The sequence below is a fragment of the Falco biarmicus genome, chromosome 6 (assembly GCF_023638135.1).
Source record: "Falco biarmicus isolate bFalBia1 chromosome 6, bFalBia1.pri, whole genome shotgun sequence".
In the NCBI taxonomy this organism is placed as follows: domain Eukaryota; kingdom Metazoa; phylum Chordata; class Aves; order Falconiformes; family Falconidae; genus Falco; species Falco biarmicus.
In genome coordinates, this window is record NC_079293.1 from 52,775,207 (window position 1) to 52,788,878 (window position 13,672).

General features: G+C 40.2%; 1 protein-coding gene across 8 annotated transcripts in view; it reads left to right on the plus strand.

Moving 5' to 3' along the window:
* The window catches only part of MAP7 (microtubule associated protein 7), a 127,472-nt gene that overhangs the window by 24,068 nt on the left and 89,732 nt on the right, over window positions 1-13,672 (plus strand). The window contains exon 1 of one of the 8 annotated variants that reach the window (XM_056343406.1): window positions 13,043-13,414. The exons of the other annotated variants lie outside the window; for them this stretch is intronic. Coding sequence (XP_056199381.1) covers window positions 13,345-13,414 — 70 coding nt within the window. The 5' untranslated portion in view covers window positions 13,043-13,344. Of the gene's footprint in view, window positions 1-13,042; window positions 13,415-13,672 lie in introns of those variants that run through there. 8 annotated transcript variants of the gene reach the window in all.

Sequence of the window (13,672 nt, forward strand, 5' to 3'; positions counted from 1 at the left end):
GCTTTTCACTGCAGTATGTTTAATATAAATCTTTGTAGTCAATAACTGATGCAGAGCATAGGAAAGTAGTATAGAGAAGACTGATGCTCACACCATGGTGATACTTATGGATACGTCCTTTTTCTGTTAGACTTCTGTTTAATCACCGTCCTTACAGATTTCACTTGTTTGTGGCATCTGCATGATGAGCGACATTCCAAGGCTGAAATATTTAAGGTGACAGTATGATGATTTGATCTTCCTCTCCCAAGAAATGAAGACAGCATCTCCATGATTGCAGTGTGTTGGGAGTTCTGAATAGGCTCCTGACCCCAAGGTTCGCAGAGGTGACTTATTGATTTATGCTCATCTTAATTCTGCAAACAGACCCTGATATTGCCTGGCTGTAGACAGGAATTCAGTGTGTTTTGCTGCTACTAGCAGTTCCCTTTAACACTCAGTGAAGATTTCGCTTAAATTTTGAGAAAGTGCTGTTGTTTGGTCTTTTCCTTTGTATTATACTCCAGGCTTTGATTATGGAGTTTAAGAAAACTTGTCCTAGGATTTCTTTTCAAAAATATATGGATAATTGCCAGTAGCAAGCTCTTACCACATGTAGTCCCAGATGGTGAGGCTGTAGCTTTTTTTTTGGCTATAAATCAAGGCAAGAAGGTTTTGCTGATGAAATGTGGAAGTCTACAGACCAGTTTTCAGTGGTGTTCTCGGGCAGAGGTACTTTAAGATGTCTTTGACCTCTTTTGTTTGTGGGTTATTGGGTGTTTTTTTTTAAGTAGGGGAAATATCTGTTCAGGCTTATAAGGCCATAATGTTAAGTTACCAAAAGCTTTAAGGAGGGGCTCTGTGTTAGTGGTAGAAGTTACCCTCCTCTGTTTGTTACCATTCACTCTTGCTTGCACTTGTCGTGGCTCCTAGGAGTGTGGTTTGGTACAGTATCAACACAGGCGGAGCAGAGAATGGATTGAAAGGAGCCCTGAGGAGAAGGACTTCAGGATACCGGTGGATGAAAAGCTCAACATAGCCTGACAGTATGTGGTTGCATCCCAGAAAGCCAAGCAAATCCTGGGCTGCATCAAAAGAAGTGTGGCCAGCAGGTGGAGGGAGGTGATTCTCCCCCTCTACTTCATTCTTGTGTGACCCCACCTGGAGTATAACTCTGGAGCCCCCAACATAAGAAGGACAGGGAAGTGCTGGAGCAAGTTCAGAGGATGGCCATGAAGATGATCATGAGGCTGAAGATGATCATGAAGATGATAGAGGGCTGGAGCCCCTCTTCTATGAAGACAGGCTGAGAGAGTTGGGGTGCTTTAGCCTGGAGAAGAGAAGGCTCCAGGGAGACCTTATAGCAGCCTGGCAGTGCCTAAAGGGGGCTTATAAGAAGGGTGGGGACAGACTTTTTAGTAGAGCCTGTAGCAATAGGACAAGAGGTAATGGGTTTTAAACTGAAAGAGGGTAGATTTAGATTAGATATTAGAAAGAAATTCTTCACTGTGAGGTTGGTTAGATACTGGAACAGGTTGCCCAGAGAAGTTGTCAATGCCCCATCCCTGGAAGTGCCCAAGGCCAGGCTGGATGGGGCTTTGGGCAGCCTGGTCTAGTGGAAGGTGTCCCTGCCCATGGCGGGGGGTTGGAACTAGATGATCTTTAAGGACCCTCCCAACCCAAACTGTTCTATGGTTGCCACCAGTCGTGTAAGCAGACACCTGCTCTTGAAACAATGTAAGCTAACACAACTTTAGAAAGAAACAAGGTGGGGAGCAACCTGATGAGAAGGTTTACTTTTGTATTTTTAGTGTTGGTAATGTGTTTTATCAGTCCTTAAAGAGAGCTGAGGTATTCCTTAAAATGATGTTGTAGAATAATTGAAATGGGTTGGTAGAGTTACTGCATACTAATAAATGACATGTTCTGTGGAGCAAGCAGGGTACAACAGCTGTAATTCAAAATAAAAGGTTTTGTAACCAAGGAGAAAAATTCAAAATCTTATAATGTGTGTCAGCGTGGGGGGCATTTACTTACTTTGAAAGCCTTTGTCCTTCCTCATTCTCAACCAATTCTCTGCCATAGCAAATCCAGCCTGATCTGCTTGCTTTGGTGGACTGAAGTAGTGTGAAAGGACACACAGATAGGAGGCTGGGAGTGAGCGAAAGTCAAGAGAAGACACAGCAATATAAATATGGAGGCTTGTTTTTCACTTGAGGAAGGCTTGTGTTTTAGTTTTAAAGCAACTGTCTTTTGAGACTGGTTATTGGAAAACCAGTTATTGATTAACAGTCCTTCCGAGACGTGTTGCAAAGAGTGCCCTTTCACATGAAAATACTTGTGACTTAGAAAATAACTGGTGATAAATATCATGTCTTGTAATATTTACAGGAACAATCTCTGTGTCCCTCTCTGGGGAGGGGAAACTTGTTTTTGCAGGACATCCTGACAATAGTGATTATAATGAGAGCTTTCCCATCTGACTGAAATATTTCAGGCTTTGTAGGGATTATTGAATATTACTCTGTGGAAAAACAGCCAGCCAGTGAGGCTCTAATTACTTGTGACTGAGCAACAGTGCACCTACTTCCCACTCTCTGCACAGTGTTCTCTCCCTTTCTTTTGTCACTTGTTTGATTAACCTTTGCTTGAATGTTCTTTAAATTAAACCAGCATGAATTATATACTCCAAAAGGGTTTCATATGTAGTATAACATACATATATATTTGTGATACATGTATGTGACAAAATTCTTTCTTACAAAATGAGAACAAAATGTTTTGCCTGTGAACTTTTTGAGAAGACTCTGCTATTTGCAGGTATTAAAAGATGTTGTGAAATCAGTGTCTGCATGTGCTTAAACTCTTGCTCTCTGTTGTGCTCTTGGATCTTTAAATGGGGAAATCCAATGAGAGCTGGTTTTCCTGTTACATAACACACTGCTGTGCAATTCTAAATACTGAAGCCACCTTCCAAATACCTTTGGTTTGTGCTGCTGTAAAGTAGTACAGTGCTGGATTATTTTTTATGCTTTGTTTTTTAAGCGGGGAAAAAATATAATGAGGAAAATAAGGGGGGTGTTTGTGTCCTGTGCGCCTTCAAGGTTAGCTGGGCTTTCTGCTGAAAGAGAAGTTAATTTGTGTTGAATACAGCTCTGCTGAGTAAGTGGAGTGTTGAGGCTTATGTCAATGGGCAGCGGTGCCTTTTCTGCCGTTTACCCCATGCTGTACTAGGTGACCTGGTTGGGCAGGGCTAGCGTGGGTTGTAGCTGGTCAGAGCTGCTCAGGCACTAATGTTTGCAGAGTAGGGTTGCTGTAACGGGCCACTTGCATAACATGTTCATTGTGGTCCACTGAGCTCTGCCCTTCACATGCTGGTGGAGCCAAAAGCTGTGTGCTCTGAGGTGCTGGTGGCCAAGCAGATGGCAGTGGATATTGCCTGCTGGAGTGATCTGCTGAGCAGGTCTGCTGCCACTGCGGCATTGGATTGCCTATTCATGGCCTTGATGAGTTGTAGATACGTCAGTTATTACAGTCTTCTAAGCAATTAGAATTTATTTTGGTAAATGTTGTAGATACAGTGCTGCTCAGTCAGCCTAGGAAATCACAAATAACAGATCACAGATTTTAAAGTATTTCCTTTCCCTGTCCCACCCAGGTGAGGCATTGTAACATACTACCGTGTGGTTTGTGATTTTGGTGATGATAGGAGCTAAACTTTTTTCATCAGTAGTGTTTGTGTAAGTGTTCCCACTGTCTGAGGGTACCTCTTGGGGGATATCTTAACGTCAGCTGATCCCCAAAGCTTTCTGAAAGCAAGGATTGCTACTGCGCCAGTGTTCCTAATCCAAGCTTCTGCGGCAAAGTAGAAACCAGTGCTGTGGTGAAGTGCTTAGGGTGAAAGTTATACTTTTTAATATGAAGAGAAGCTATTGTCCCTGCATCTGCCCTTAAGCAAGTAGGGTACTACCCTTCACCCACATACAAACATAGGTGTGTATTGCAAGGCATCATTGGCAAATATTCCAGTACTTGAAATCTGATTATTTGAGAAAGCAATACTTCTCTGCTCTCTAAGGCATTCCCCCACCCCCAGGTAAACTAAGTAGGAACAATTACCTATGGGGGAGATGGGGGTGTTTTGTGTTGTGGGGTTTTTTTCCCCAATAAAGGGCCATTGTCTTTAAACAAATACAGATGTAGGCAGATTATTAATTCTAGCTGGAGTGTGGGAAAAGGTTACAATATAGGTTGCATCACAGGCTTTGGCAGAATGAAACAGAAAGCTTGCAGACTGATTCTAGAGCCTGTTCTTGCTCTGTTAAGTACTTTCTAAGAGAGCGGGAAAAGCCCTGCTAGACTGCTGCCTGCTGTAATTAACTCTACAAAGAGATGAACGCTGAATTTTGTAGTCTGCTGTCACAAGTAAGATGTCCCATGTATTCAGTTGGAGTCCCCCTATTAAAGGACTCGAGTACGTCAGTTTACAAGCACTGAAAAGCTAGACTTCAGGTGCGCTCCTTCCCCATAGTCTTTAAAACCCCTTCCAAAGGTCTTTTAATAAAGCCCTCTCTAAACAGGAGATGAAACTGAGTATTTAAAAAGTGTGTAAGTAAAAAACCAAGGCTTCCTGACCTTGAAATATTTGAAATATTCCATGGAATAGTTGCAACATAATGGTTTATGCTTTTCAGAGCTGCAAATGTTTTGCACAACTGTAATCCTCTCCTACTTATGGGTAGTGCAAAGCTAAGTCTGTCATAAGAAGAGGTGCCGGGGGTGTGTGTGTGGGGTGGCTATGTTTAAAAAGGTCTGTTTGGCAAGAATATGCATGATAAGACTTCTGCAAAAACATTGGAAAGTCTGGGCCAACTTTGTCCCTGTTGTAATTCTGCTGAAGCTATGTAAATTGAAGAAGTAGTGAATTTGACCTCCTGTTTTCAGGCTTAGAGCACTTACTTTTTTCTCTTGGTAATAGACTGAAAGCACTTACTGCTCTGCTCTGGATCTCTCTGGCTTTATTGAACTGGACTGCATTTTGCAAGTAAGCAATTAGCAGTCTAATTTTTGCTTGAAAGAAATAAATATATAGTATCCATTTCAAGGAATGAGAAAGCTTCCAAGGACAAGTATAGCTGTAGTACCGGAAGCTGCCTTGAAGAAATGTGTGCAAGTTTCTCATCAGCCTTTGAATCCCAGATCAGTTTATCGTCTGAATTAATGATGAGTCTGTACATCCTGCTGTCACATTCAGTCATATGTCAAAATAATAGAACTATAAAAAGTTTTATAATTTTGCATTGGAATGATTCTAAAATCCTTTCTTGGAAAGTGGGGAATTACTGTGGTATTAGGCAACTTGGAGAAAGGGGGTTTGGAGCAGAGACTTGTCAAATGGCTTGAATCATCCCTTCCCTCAGTCAGGGCTGAAACGTGTGCTCCTGCACAGCCTGGTATTGCTTGTATGGAAAAACAAAGGGCTTCAGTCCTGAGGTACCCAGCCTGCTACTCATCAGACAACAGGGCTTCATAGGATTTAACGGAAAGATAGGTTAAGAGTGTCAGGCACAGGGAAGAAAGGCATTATGAAGAGTTATTTCTACCTTTAGTAGTGTTTTTTATTCCTGAAATCTTGCTTTTTTCCACTTCATGTTTCTTTGTTGAAACAGTTACTTGCCTGGGCTTCCCAGAAGATTGTACTGTTTACTTGGACTAGTGTGTATTTGTGTGCCGCTAGCTCTTTTAACTTTTCTTGCACTTCAGAGTTTCCCAAAGATTAAAGCTGCATTTATGAGAACTGGAGAGACACCATGCTGGACTAGGTCCAGATTCCTTAGGTTTGTTCTTACACTATTGGCAGTAAATGTCTATATTGTTTTGCAGCTTTACTATCAATTTACTGCACTGCTTAAGCTGTGGGGACCTGGCACTGGATTTGACTCTACTGCATTTATTTTATTGCAAACAATGCATCATGAGCTGGGGAGAGAGAAGTGTTAAAGTGGTGGATTGTGAAAGCCATCCAGTACATATAAAGTCAGCACTTTGAAACACAAAAGCTAGAAGCACTGTACTGATGCAGTTAGCTTGTGCCTTAGAGATAGTATCACAAAAAAAGTTGTGGCACACTCAGTTCTTTCATATGTAGTCTCTGAAGTCGGCATTATTTAATAGTGAATTAGTCCCAAAAGTTGTTGGCTAGCTTGGGAGGCTTTTTTGGGTTGGTTTGGTTTTTTTGTGGTGTTTTTTGGTGGTTTTTTTCCTTTTCTTTGTGGGAGGTACTTTAACTTGTGCTAATGAGGCTGCTGCTTTAAGACTAGGCTTTGGCTGCAGCTTATGAACTGCTTAAAATAACAGTTTGGGGAGTAATGAGGCTACCTACTCTCGCTTCTGAATCAAATACTTAACTGCCGCATGGTTGTTTAGGCTCTATTCACTGCTCAGTAATTGCTGTGTTTGATAGTGTGGCTCTGTGTTTTAATCTGTTCACTAAATTCCTCAGTTCAGAGCTGTTTCCTCAAAGAGCTGCCAAATATACGGCTTAGCTAAATGCAGAAGAGACTGTTCTTTCCACAGCATTTTGTTTGCTAGGAGAACGGGGAATAGCTTAGAGGAAAGGTGCACCAGCCTGCGAGGTGCAGTGTCTGACAGTTCTTGCAGAAAAGCTGTGTAGGTGTGTAGTCACATCTAGATACAGGTGTGCTTTATAGCAAAAGTGAATAGATAGTGTTTCAGAAGGCTACGTGCATACCATGGATACTACACAGCAGTTACACGTTTGTGACACTACACTAAAACATTGTTGGATAATGTCTCCATTTCCTAAGGAAAACAGCCTACCCCTGAACAGTTAGCTGAAGTTCCTGTGTCTTTCCAGCAATAACTCCCTAGTGAAACCAACTTTAACTGCTGTAGCCTGCATTTGTAGGAACTCCAATATGACGGTAATAATTTATTACTTTTTTTTAACACTACTTAACTGCAAATTATAGCACTTCAAGCTTCTGGATTCTGCCTCTGTTTTCATTGTTACTAATGAAGCCTTCACACACTGCTGCTTAATGCTAACTCGTTGTAACTGAAACTTGCCTGGTTTTGGTCAGCAGTGGAAGCTGTGACTCCTGGCAGCCGCCTGCTGAAGAGCATTTCAGACACCATTGCTTAGGTACGTAAACGTGTAGAATAACTGTTAAGTTCACTCCTCCTATGGCACACTGGGCAGGAGGGTAGCAAAACTCTGAAATGAATTCCCTCATAATCATATTATTAATCAAAATATCTGTTTTTTTTTTAAAAAAAAGTATTCTGTGGATATAGGCCTAACAGAAATCCAGTGTGTCGAGTTATATAAACTTTACTGTAGAAATGCTTGAAACCAAACTGGCATCCTAAGGCTCATAACAGCGCAGTTGAAGAAAGTTCCTTCTTTAAAATTATGCAACCAAATTTGTAATTATGGGCTTTAAAACAAACAAACAAAATTATTCTGCACATTTGGATCGCGTTGTTGGGCAGAGAGTGCTTTCTTCAACATCTAATGAAACTTCTCAGACTACCTGAGTCATGTACAGGCCTTGTTCTTGGCAAATGGCTTATGAGGAGTCAGAGATGCATTGTTTGTTGCTCTTCCTGGAATGGGAACTGTGGAGCGCTACCGGAATCCATCAGCTGCCAGCCAGTTACCCTGCCGCTCTCCTCCTCTGGCAGTGCTTCGCTTATGCAGGTTGTTCCAGGACGGCCATGGAAGTGATTAAACTTTCAAACAGGGCAGAAAGGATCCTTAAATTGTTTCTCTTGGTCTTAAGCCATCACACTCAGCTGTTTTCAGCAAATGCTCTTTGGAGTTTGGGCAGTGTTTTTTAACATGTGATCTGCTCTCACAGTGCCAATGCTGTTATCCAATCATTCCCTTTGGTGTTTATACACTGCCTTGCTCTTGGGCTCCGGAGTGTGAGGACATTGTGTGTGCAATTGCAGGTCTGCATGATACAGGGAAGGGAGACTTTTACCAAAGCATTAAAAAAATGACCAACAAAAAACCTCCAAAACCCCACAAACAAAACAAAACACCAACAAACCCAAACTATTAACAAGGCCACTTTTTCTTTGCTTTACCTAGTTAAGAAACACAAAAGAAATTTTTTTTTTTTTTTTTTTTTTTTTAGGGAATAGTGTAAAGAAAGGACAGAGCTCACACAGTACACCAGGAGCAAAGTGAACAGTACAGTCAAGGACCCCTGACTTTGCTTATTCTCATGCCACAGTGAATATTGACTTCTACAGAAAAAAGTGTAGGTTGTGTTATTACTGTTATAGGTGGGGGGGGAAAGGAAATGACTACTTGTTCAGATTTTCAAGAGCTTTTTCCGTTAATGTACTAAAATAATTTCATGAGGACATTGAATCTACAGTGGAAGCATGTGTTTTCAGTCCCTTAAATGGAATTGCCTCCTGGTTACCAAAAACAATGCAATGAAAAACATCCATTTATGTTTTAACATGTAAAGAATGGGGGGAAAATGAATAAATCTGTACATGTATGATAAAATAACTGATGGGCTAATTTATTATGGAGACATTTATAGACACAAAGGAAAGAGTGACAGTTCTATTTGCACTTAATTCCACACGTTTATACGGTGCTCACAAATATGAGTGTTATAGACTCAGAGGCTGGGTGACCAAGTTCCTAATTACTAAGCTATATATAGTAGCTATATATATATGTATATATACTGATTTATATATATATATGTAAATACTGATTTATACTATATATATATATGTAAATATTCTGATTTAGTACCAGTGGACTGGTATGTGATTAAAACTTCACATGGACTGTTTCCTACATTTACAATGCTTCTAAGGTTTTGTTTGTAGATCCTTTTATACTCCTTTAAAAGGAGGTGGAGTAAAAGTCTTTCTTAAGACTTGGAAAAAATGTTGTAGCAGTGGATTTCTCTTTTAATATTTCAATTTAAGGTCATATTCCCTGACAGTGGTGAATGTAATGAAAGCCACAATGAAGCAGAAGTAGTCCATGGAATATAACAAACGATGAAATCTCCCCCAAAACAGTTTCTCTACTGCTGTTTGACAACACTGACTGGATTATACTCTTTTCAAGCAATTTTAATAATATTAACTGCCAACTTGCTTAAGTTTTACTTGTTAGGATAGGCAGCAGAGTATATCCTTGAATTTTTTAGAGGTTCTTTGGTTTTCTGGCACTTGCAGTTTTTCCCAAGCCCTTTCCCTCTTTGTGAAGATAGGTTAGAGCAGAAACAGCTTGCTGCTTTTACATATGTTAGCCTCTAGGCATAGGATAGCCTTGTCAGAAATGCAGAATGACAGGAGTACCAAGTCTTGCCTGTCCCTTGAATAATTTCAGTTTCTGTTCAGTGTTTTCTGTGCTGAACCTTCATAGAAATAGGTCTAGAAAGTTAAGCATCAAGTTATAGCAGCAGCTGGCTCATTAAATACTGTACCGCTATCATGTTACTCATAATAACTGTGATGATGTAGGTTAATGTTTACACTTTAAAGGTTGATGACTGAACTTTTAACCTGTGGGACTCCAAGACTGTCTTAGATAGAGAAGTCTCCACCCCTTCTGTTCCCCATCACATTGATTTTGGGGAAAAAAAGAAGGGTGTAGTCTTGAGTGGTAAGAACAAGCTGGTAGTATGTGTGATTTTTTTAATTTTTTTTTTTATTTTTTTTTTAATGCCAGGTGGCTCACAGGCAATGTAATAAGTCCCATCTGCAGAGTCAAGCCAGTTAGGGGTGCAGGGCATGGGTGGAGATAGCTCTTGTTTTTCTACTGCTCATATGGCTAAAGGTGAAGCTTTGCCTGCCAGTGTAGGGCAATCCTCTGATAATCTGGGGAAATCCATTTTGTCTCGGTCAGTTGATACAGGCAATGATCTCTTCACTCAGACTGACCTTTCTTCCTCAGAGGTAACCTGGAGGGTAGCATTAGAAAGACAGACCACTTGCCTGTCCGCTGCAGAGATTAAAATGTGTTAGGTCTGGTCACACTCAGTATTTTACTGAGAAACATACACTTGTCATTGTGACAGTGCATCAAATGTCGGTTGAAAGGAAACAGTTGAAGTTTACGAAGATGAGTCTCAGATGCCACTAGCTTGTTAATTCATTTAACACCTTATATTAGGTACAGCTACCTACTTTATCATGCATAAATGCATTTCTTGTTTGTTATTGCAGTGCTGTAACATTTGTCTCCTTTGGCTCAAGACGCTGCCTTCTAACATGCTGAATTGAGTGCTGGGATGGTGGAGAAAGATAGCTGTAAATTGGCCTGAAATTTGACAAGGGATTTGAGGGGGTTCTGTCTGGCACACTGAGCTGTGATCAGTCTTTGATGCCTTGAAACACTGATCTTCACTTTTTTGCTCTTCCAGCTTGCAGTATTTCACCTGATCTAGACTTGCAGTATTTTACCTAATCTAGAAAGACATCAGCTGTTAGCTTTTCCTAATCTCTGTAGAAAGAGGAGAGTAGGAAGAAACACCATTTAAAAAACAATTGAGAAATCAAATAGGGGAAACATCTATCAAAGTTTGGGACTGTACTCTTGTAAAGTCAGCTTTGTATAATTTTTTTTTTAACCGACTTTTTCTTTACCTGACCTTTTTATAGAAAGCCTGTGCCAAATATTTTAATGCACCCTTTTCCTGTTATGTTTGTGTATATACACATGCATTCCAGCTGTGCATGGAAATAGCTTTCAGATGGTGCTGTCTAAATAATGTTTATTAACATCCAGCTCATATTATCCAGATAATCTATCTAAATAATATTTATTAAAAATTAATGGAAATTAGTCTTCCTCTTTTCAGCCCTGGCCTATTATGAAGGTTAGTGTCTAACCCTTCCCTGCAGCAGAGCTGCTCAATCTTCATGGCCTAAATGTATCTAGGGCATTCTACACAGCTCTAGCACACTGTGTGGCTATTTTTGGCCATGTAGCTTTTGTCTGGCAGTGCTAGAGAAGGATGGCATATGCTCAGTGCTGTGCATGTGACTGATTTAAGGGTGAATGATGTGGTTTGCTTAAAAAAAAAGTATTTGTATTTATAAGTATTTTTTAAAAGCTCTGTATAATGTTACAACCCATACAAATCTAATGTGCTTGACAATGTGAGTTCTTATTTTCCTTTTTTATGTATTTCTATGCTCAGTGGACTATGCATTAGAAAGTGAATTAGCAAGTTAATTTACCCTATGTGTCAGTGATAGAATAGCTTTTACCTCCTGAGGCTGCATGCTCTGAACTGCAATGTGAATGTGTCAGAATACACAAACACTGCTTTTCATTTTTAGAACCTCTGTGTGTGTGCGTGTAGTTTAACCTGTTCTTTCCTTATGTTTTTAATTCTATTTTACAGTCGGTATCAATGGTGTGGTTTTGGACGTATTCTGATTGAGCTTGGTTTCGATTTTGTGTTTTCCTTACTTTATGTGCTGTACCTCAAGGGGACCACTTGCAGAACAAGTTACCTCATCATCTGAATGAGGATGATAACATCAATGATGATTAATCTTCAGTATTCATAATCAAAGATAATTAATGCTTACACTCTGTTTTGAGTTTACAACTCAAACTACACAGTGTTTAGCAATATAACTCCCTAATATTCAATAAAACCTAGTTGCTTGAGGCTCACAGTTTTAAGGAAGAGCTCTAGAGCTTTAGTTACAGTTTCTACACAGGGTCGCCAGGTCCCCCAGCAAAAATCTGGGTGGAATTGTACCAGTTGTGGGGCTGAAGGAGAATGTTTGCATGAGAACCAATAATTTGAGTAAGTGACATGCTGAAAAGAGTGGAGTATAGAAGTGTTTTCATCTAAATATACAGATCCAAGTTGTGAAAGGCTAAGCGGAGTTAGTGCTCCTGGGGTTATTATTGCTACAGTTATCTGGGAAGGCTCTGGCAATATCAGATGCTCAATCCCACTCTCCCAGGCTCCCTGGCTATATAATAGCCACAAAGCTGCTTTTCGTGTTGCAGCCCAGGTTTGACAGTGGTGACAGGACAGAGCTGTGACTTCTGTGGGCCGTTTTAAGCTCATGTAGATAGGCCAGCATGTGGAATGGGTAGGAGATGCCCTTGTGCCACACGAGTACAATAGTTGTTATGGCTTAACAAATAGTTAATGTTGAACTAGAGCGTTTATAAGCTGTTGGCATTGAAATTTAAGGTCTAATGATGGTGTGATTCTGTTGGTGTGACAAACCTGATTTTTGTTATTTTGTAACAAAACTTATAAAGAGGGAATTTCAGGAGAATGATGTTTGGTCATATAAATAGATGTGGTTTATATCTTACAGTGATAGATGTGTTTTATATCTTACAGTGCAAAGTAAAACACGACATAGAAAATGTGACACTGTAGCACAGGTATTTCTTAAAATCTGGAATGCACTACTACCATTTCTTTTGAGGATAGGGGAAGTAATATAGCAGTAGCTGTTAAGCTGCTAATAACTGATTTGCCATAATATTGGGCAAAGTGTTGACATTAACAACTGTACTGTGCTTGTTGAAAAGGCTCATTTGTTACCAAGCCAATAGAAACATGTCAAGAATTACCTCATGTCCAAGAAATGCTAAAATCCTGTGTAGTACACCCAATGCTAAAATTTTGGCAATACCTAAGAAAACAATGTGCTTATGTACCTTTGCAAAAATCCTTCACTAAAACCAAGGTCCTATCTCAATTTAAGTTTTTACCTTGAAATGCATGTTGGGTTTTTTAGTATTGCTGTAACTGATCTTTGCACTAACCTATTTGAAAAGGGAGGTGTGTGTGTGTATTTTAAACTATTGAAGGTCTGTCCAAGGCAAACATGGAGGATCTGCTGTCCTACTTCTGCATTTTATTGGGAGACGGGTTGGAGCTGACTGACCAAGGCCTCTCTCCCAGGCGGCGTGTTTTGAAATAGGAAGTGGGGCAGTGTGGTAGACAGCTGCCAGCACCAATAACCGGTGGCTTGAGCTGCTTAACAGAGGCTAAGCCCAAATCTATTGACGCAGAGCACGGGGAAGTGCTCAGCAGACTTCTCCCCCCTCCCTGTCCTTGGCTATAATCTCATGATGCTGTGGATGTGACAAACTCCATTTTGATCAGATGTTGGGCCAGAAATGGTTAGAGCGGGTCAGATTTGACTTCAAAAGGATATTTTGATGGCATACATTTTTGACATTTTCTGAAGCTGCACCTTTTCCTTCTGTGATACCTCCTCCCTTCTACTCTGGGTTTGCATAGTTGCTGGCCTGATTTTTTTAAGTGTAGGATGAGAGACTGAAGTCATGCATACGGGTTGATATGGATTATGCTATGGATTCACAGTAGGCCTCTGCAGTGCAATAAGTGTACAGTACTGAATATAATGGATGAAATAGGTAAGCACCTTGCTCTTCATATTTCCAGAAACAATCCTTTTAAATGGCTTCCCAATTAAAATTTGCAGATGGAAAACACTATTATCTCTAGCTGTGGGATACAGGTAGTGTTTTTCCTTTGTACTTTAACTTTTTAATTAATTCTAAGGAGTCTAACGTGATACAGGGGGTTGAAAAAGAGTAATCTGTGAGTACACTGATGTTTTGATTTGATTTTTTTTTTGTAAAATACATTATCAAATTGAAGGTTTTATCTTT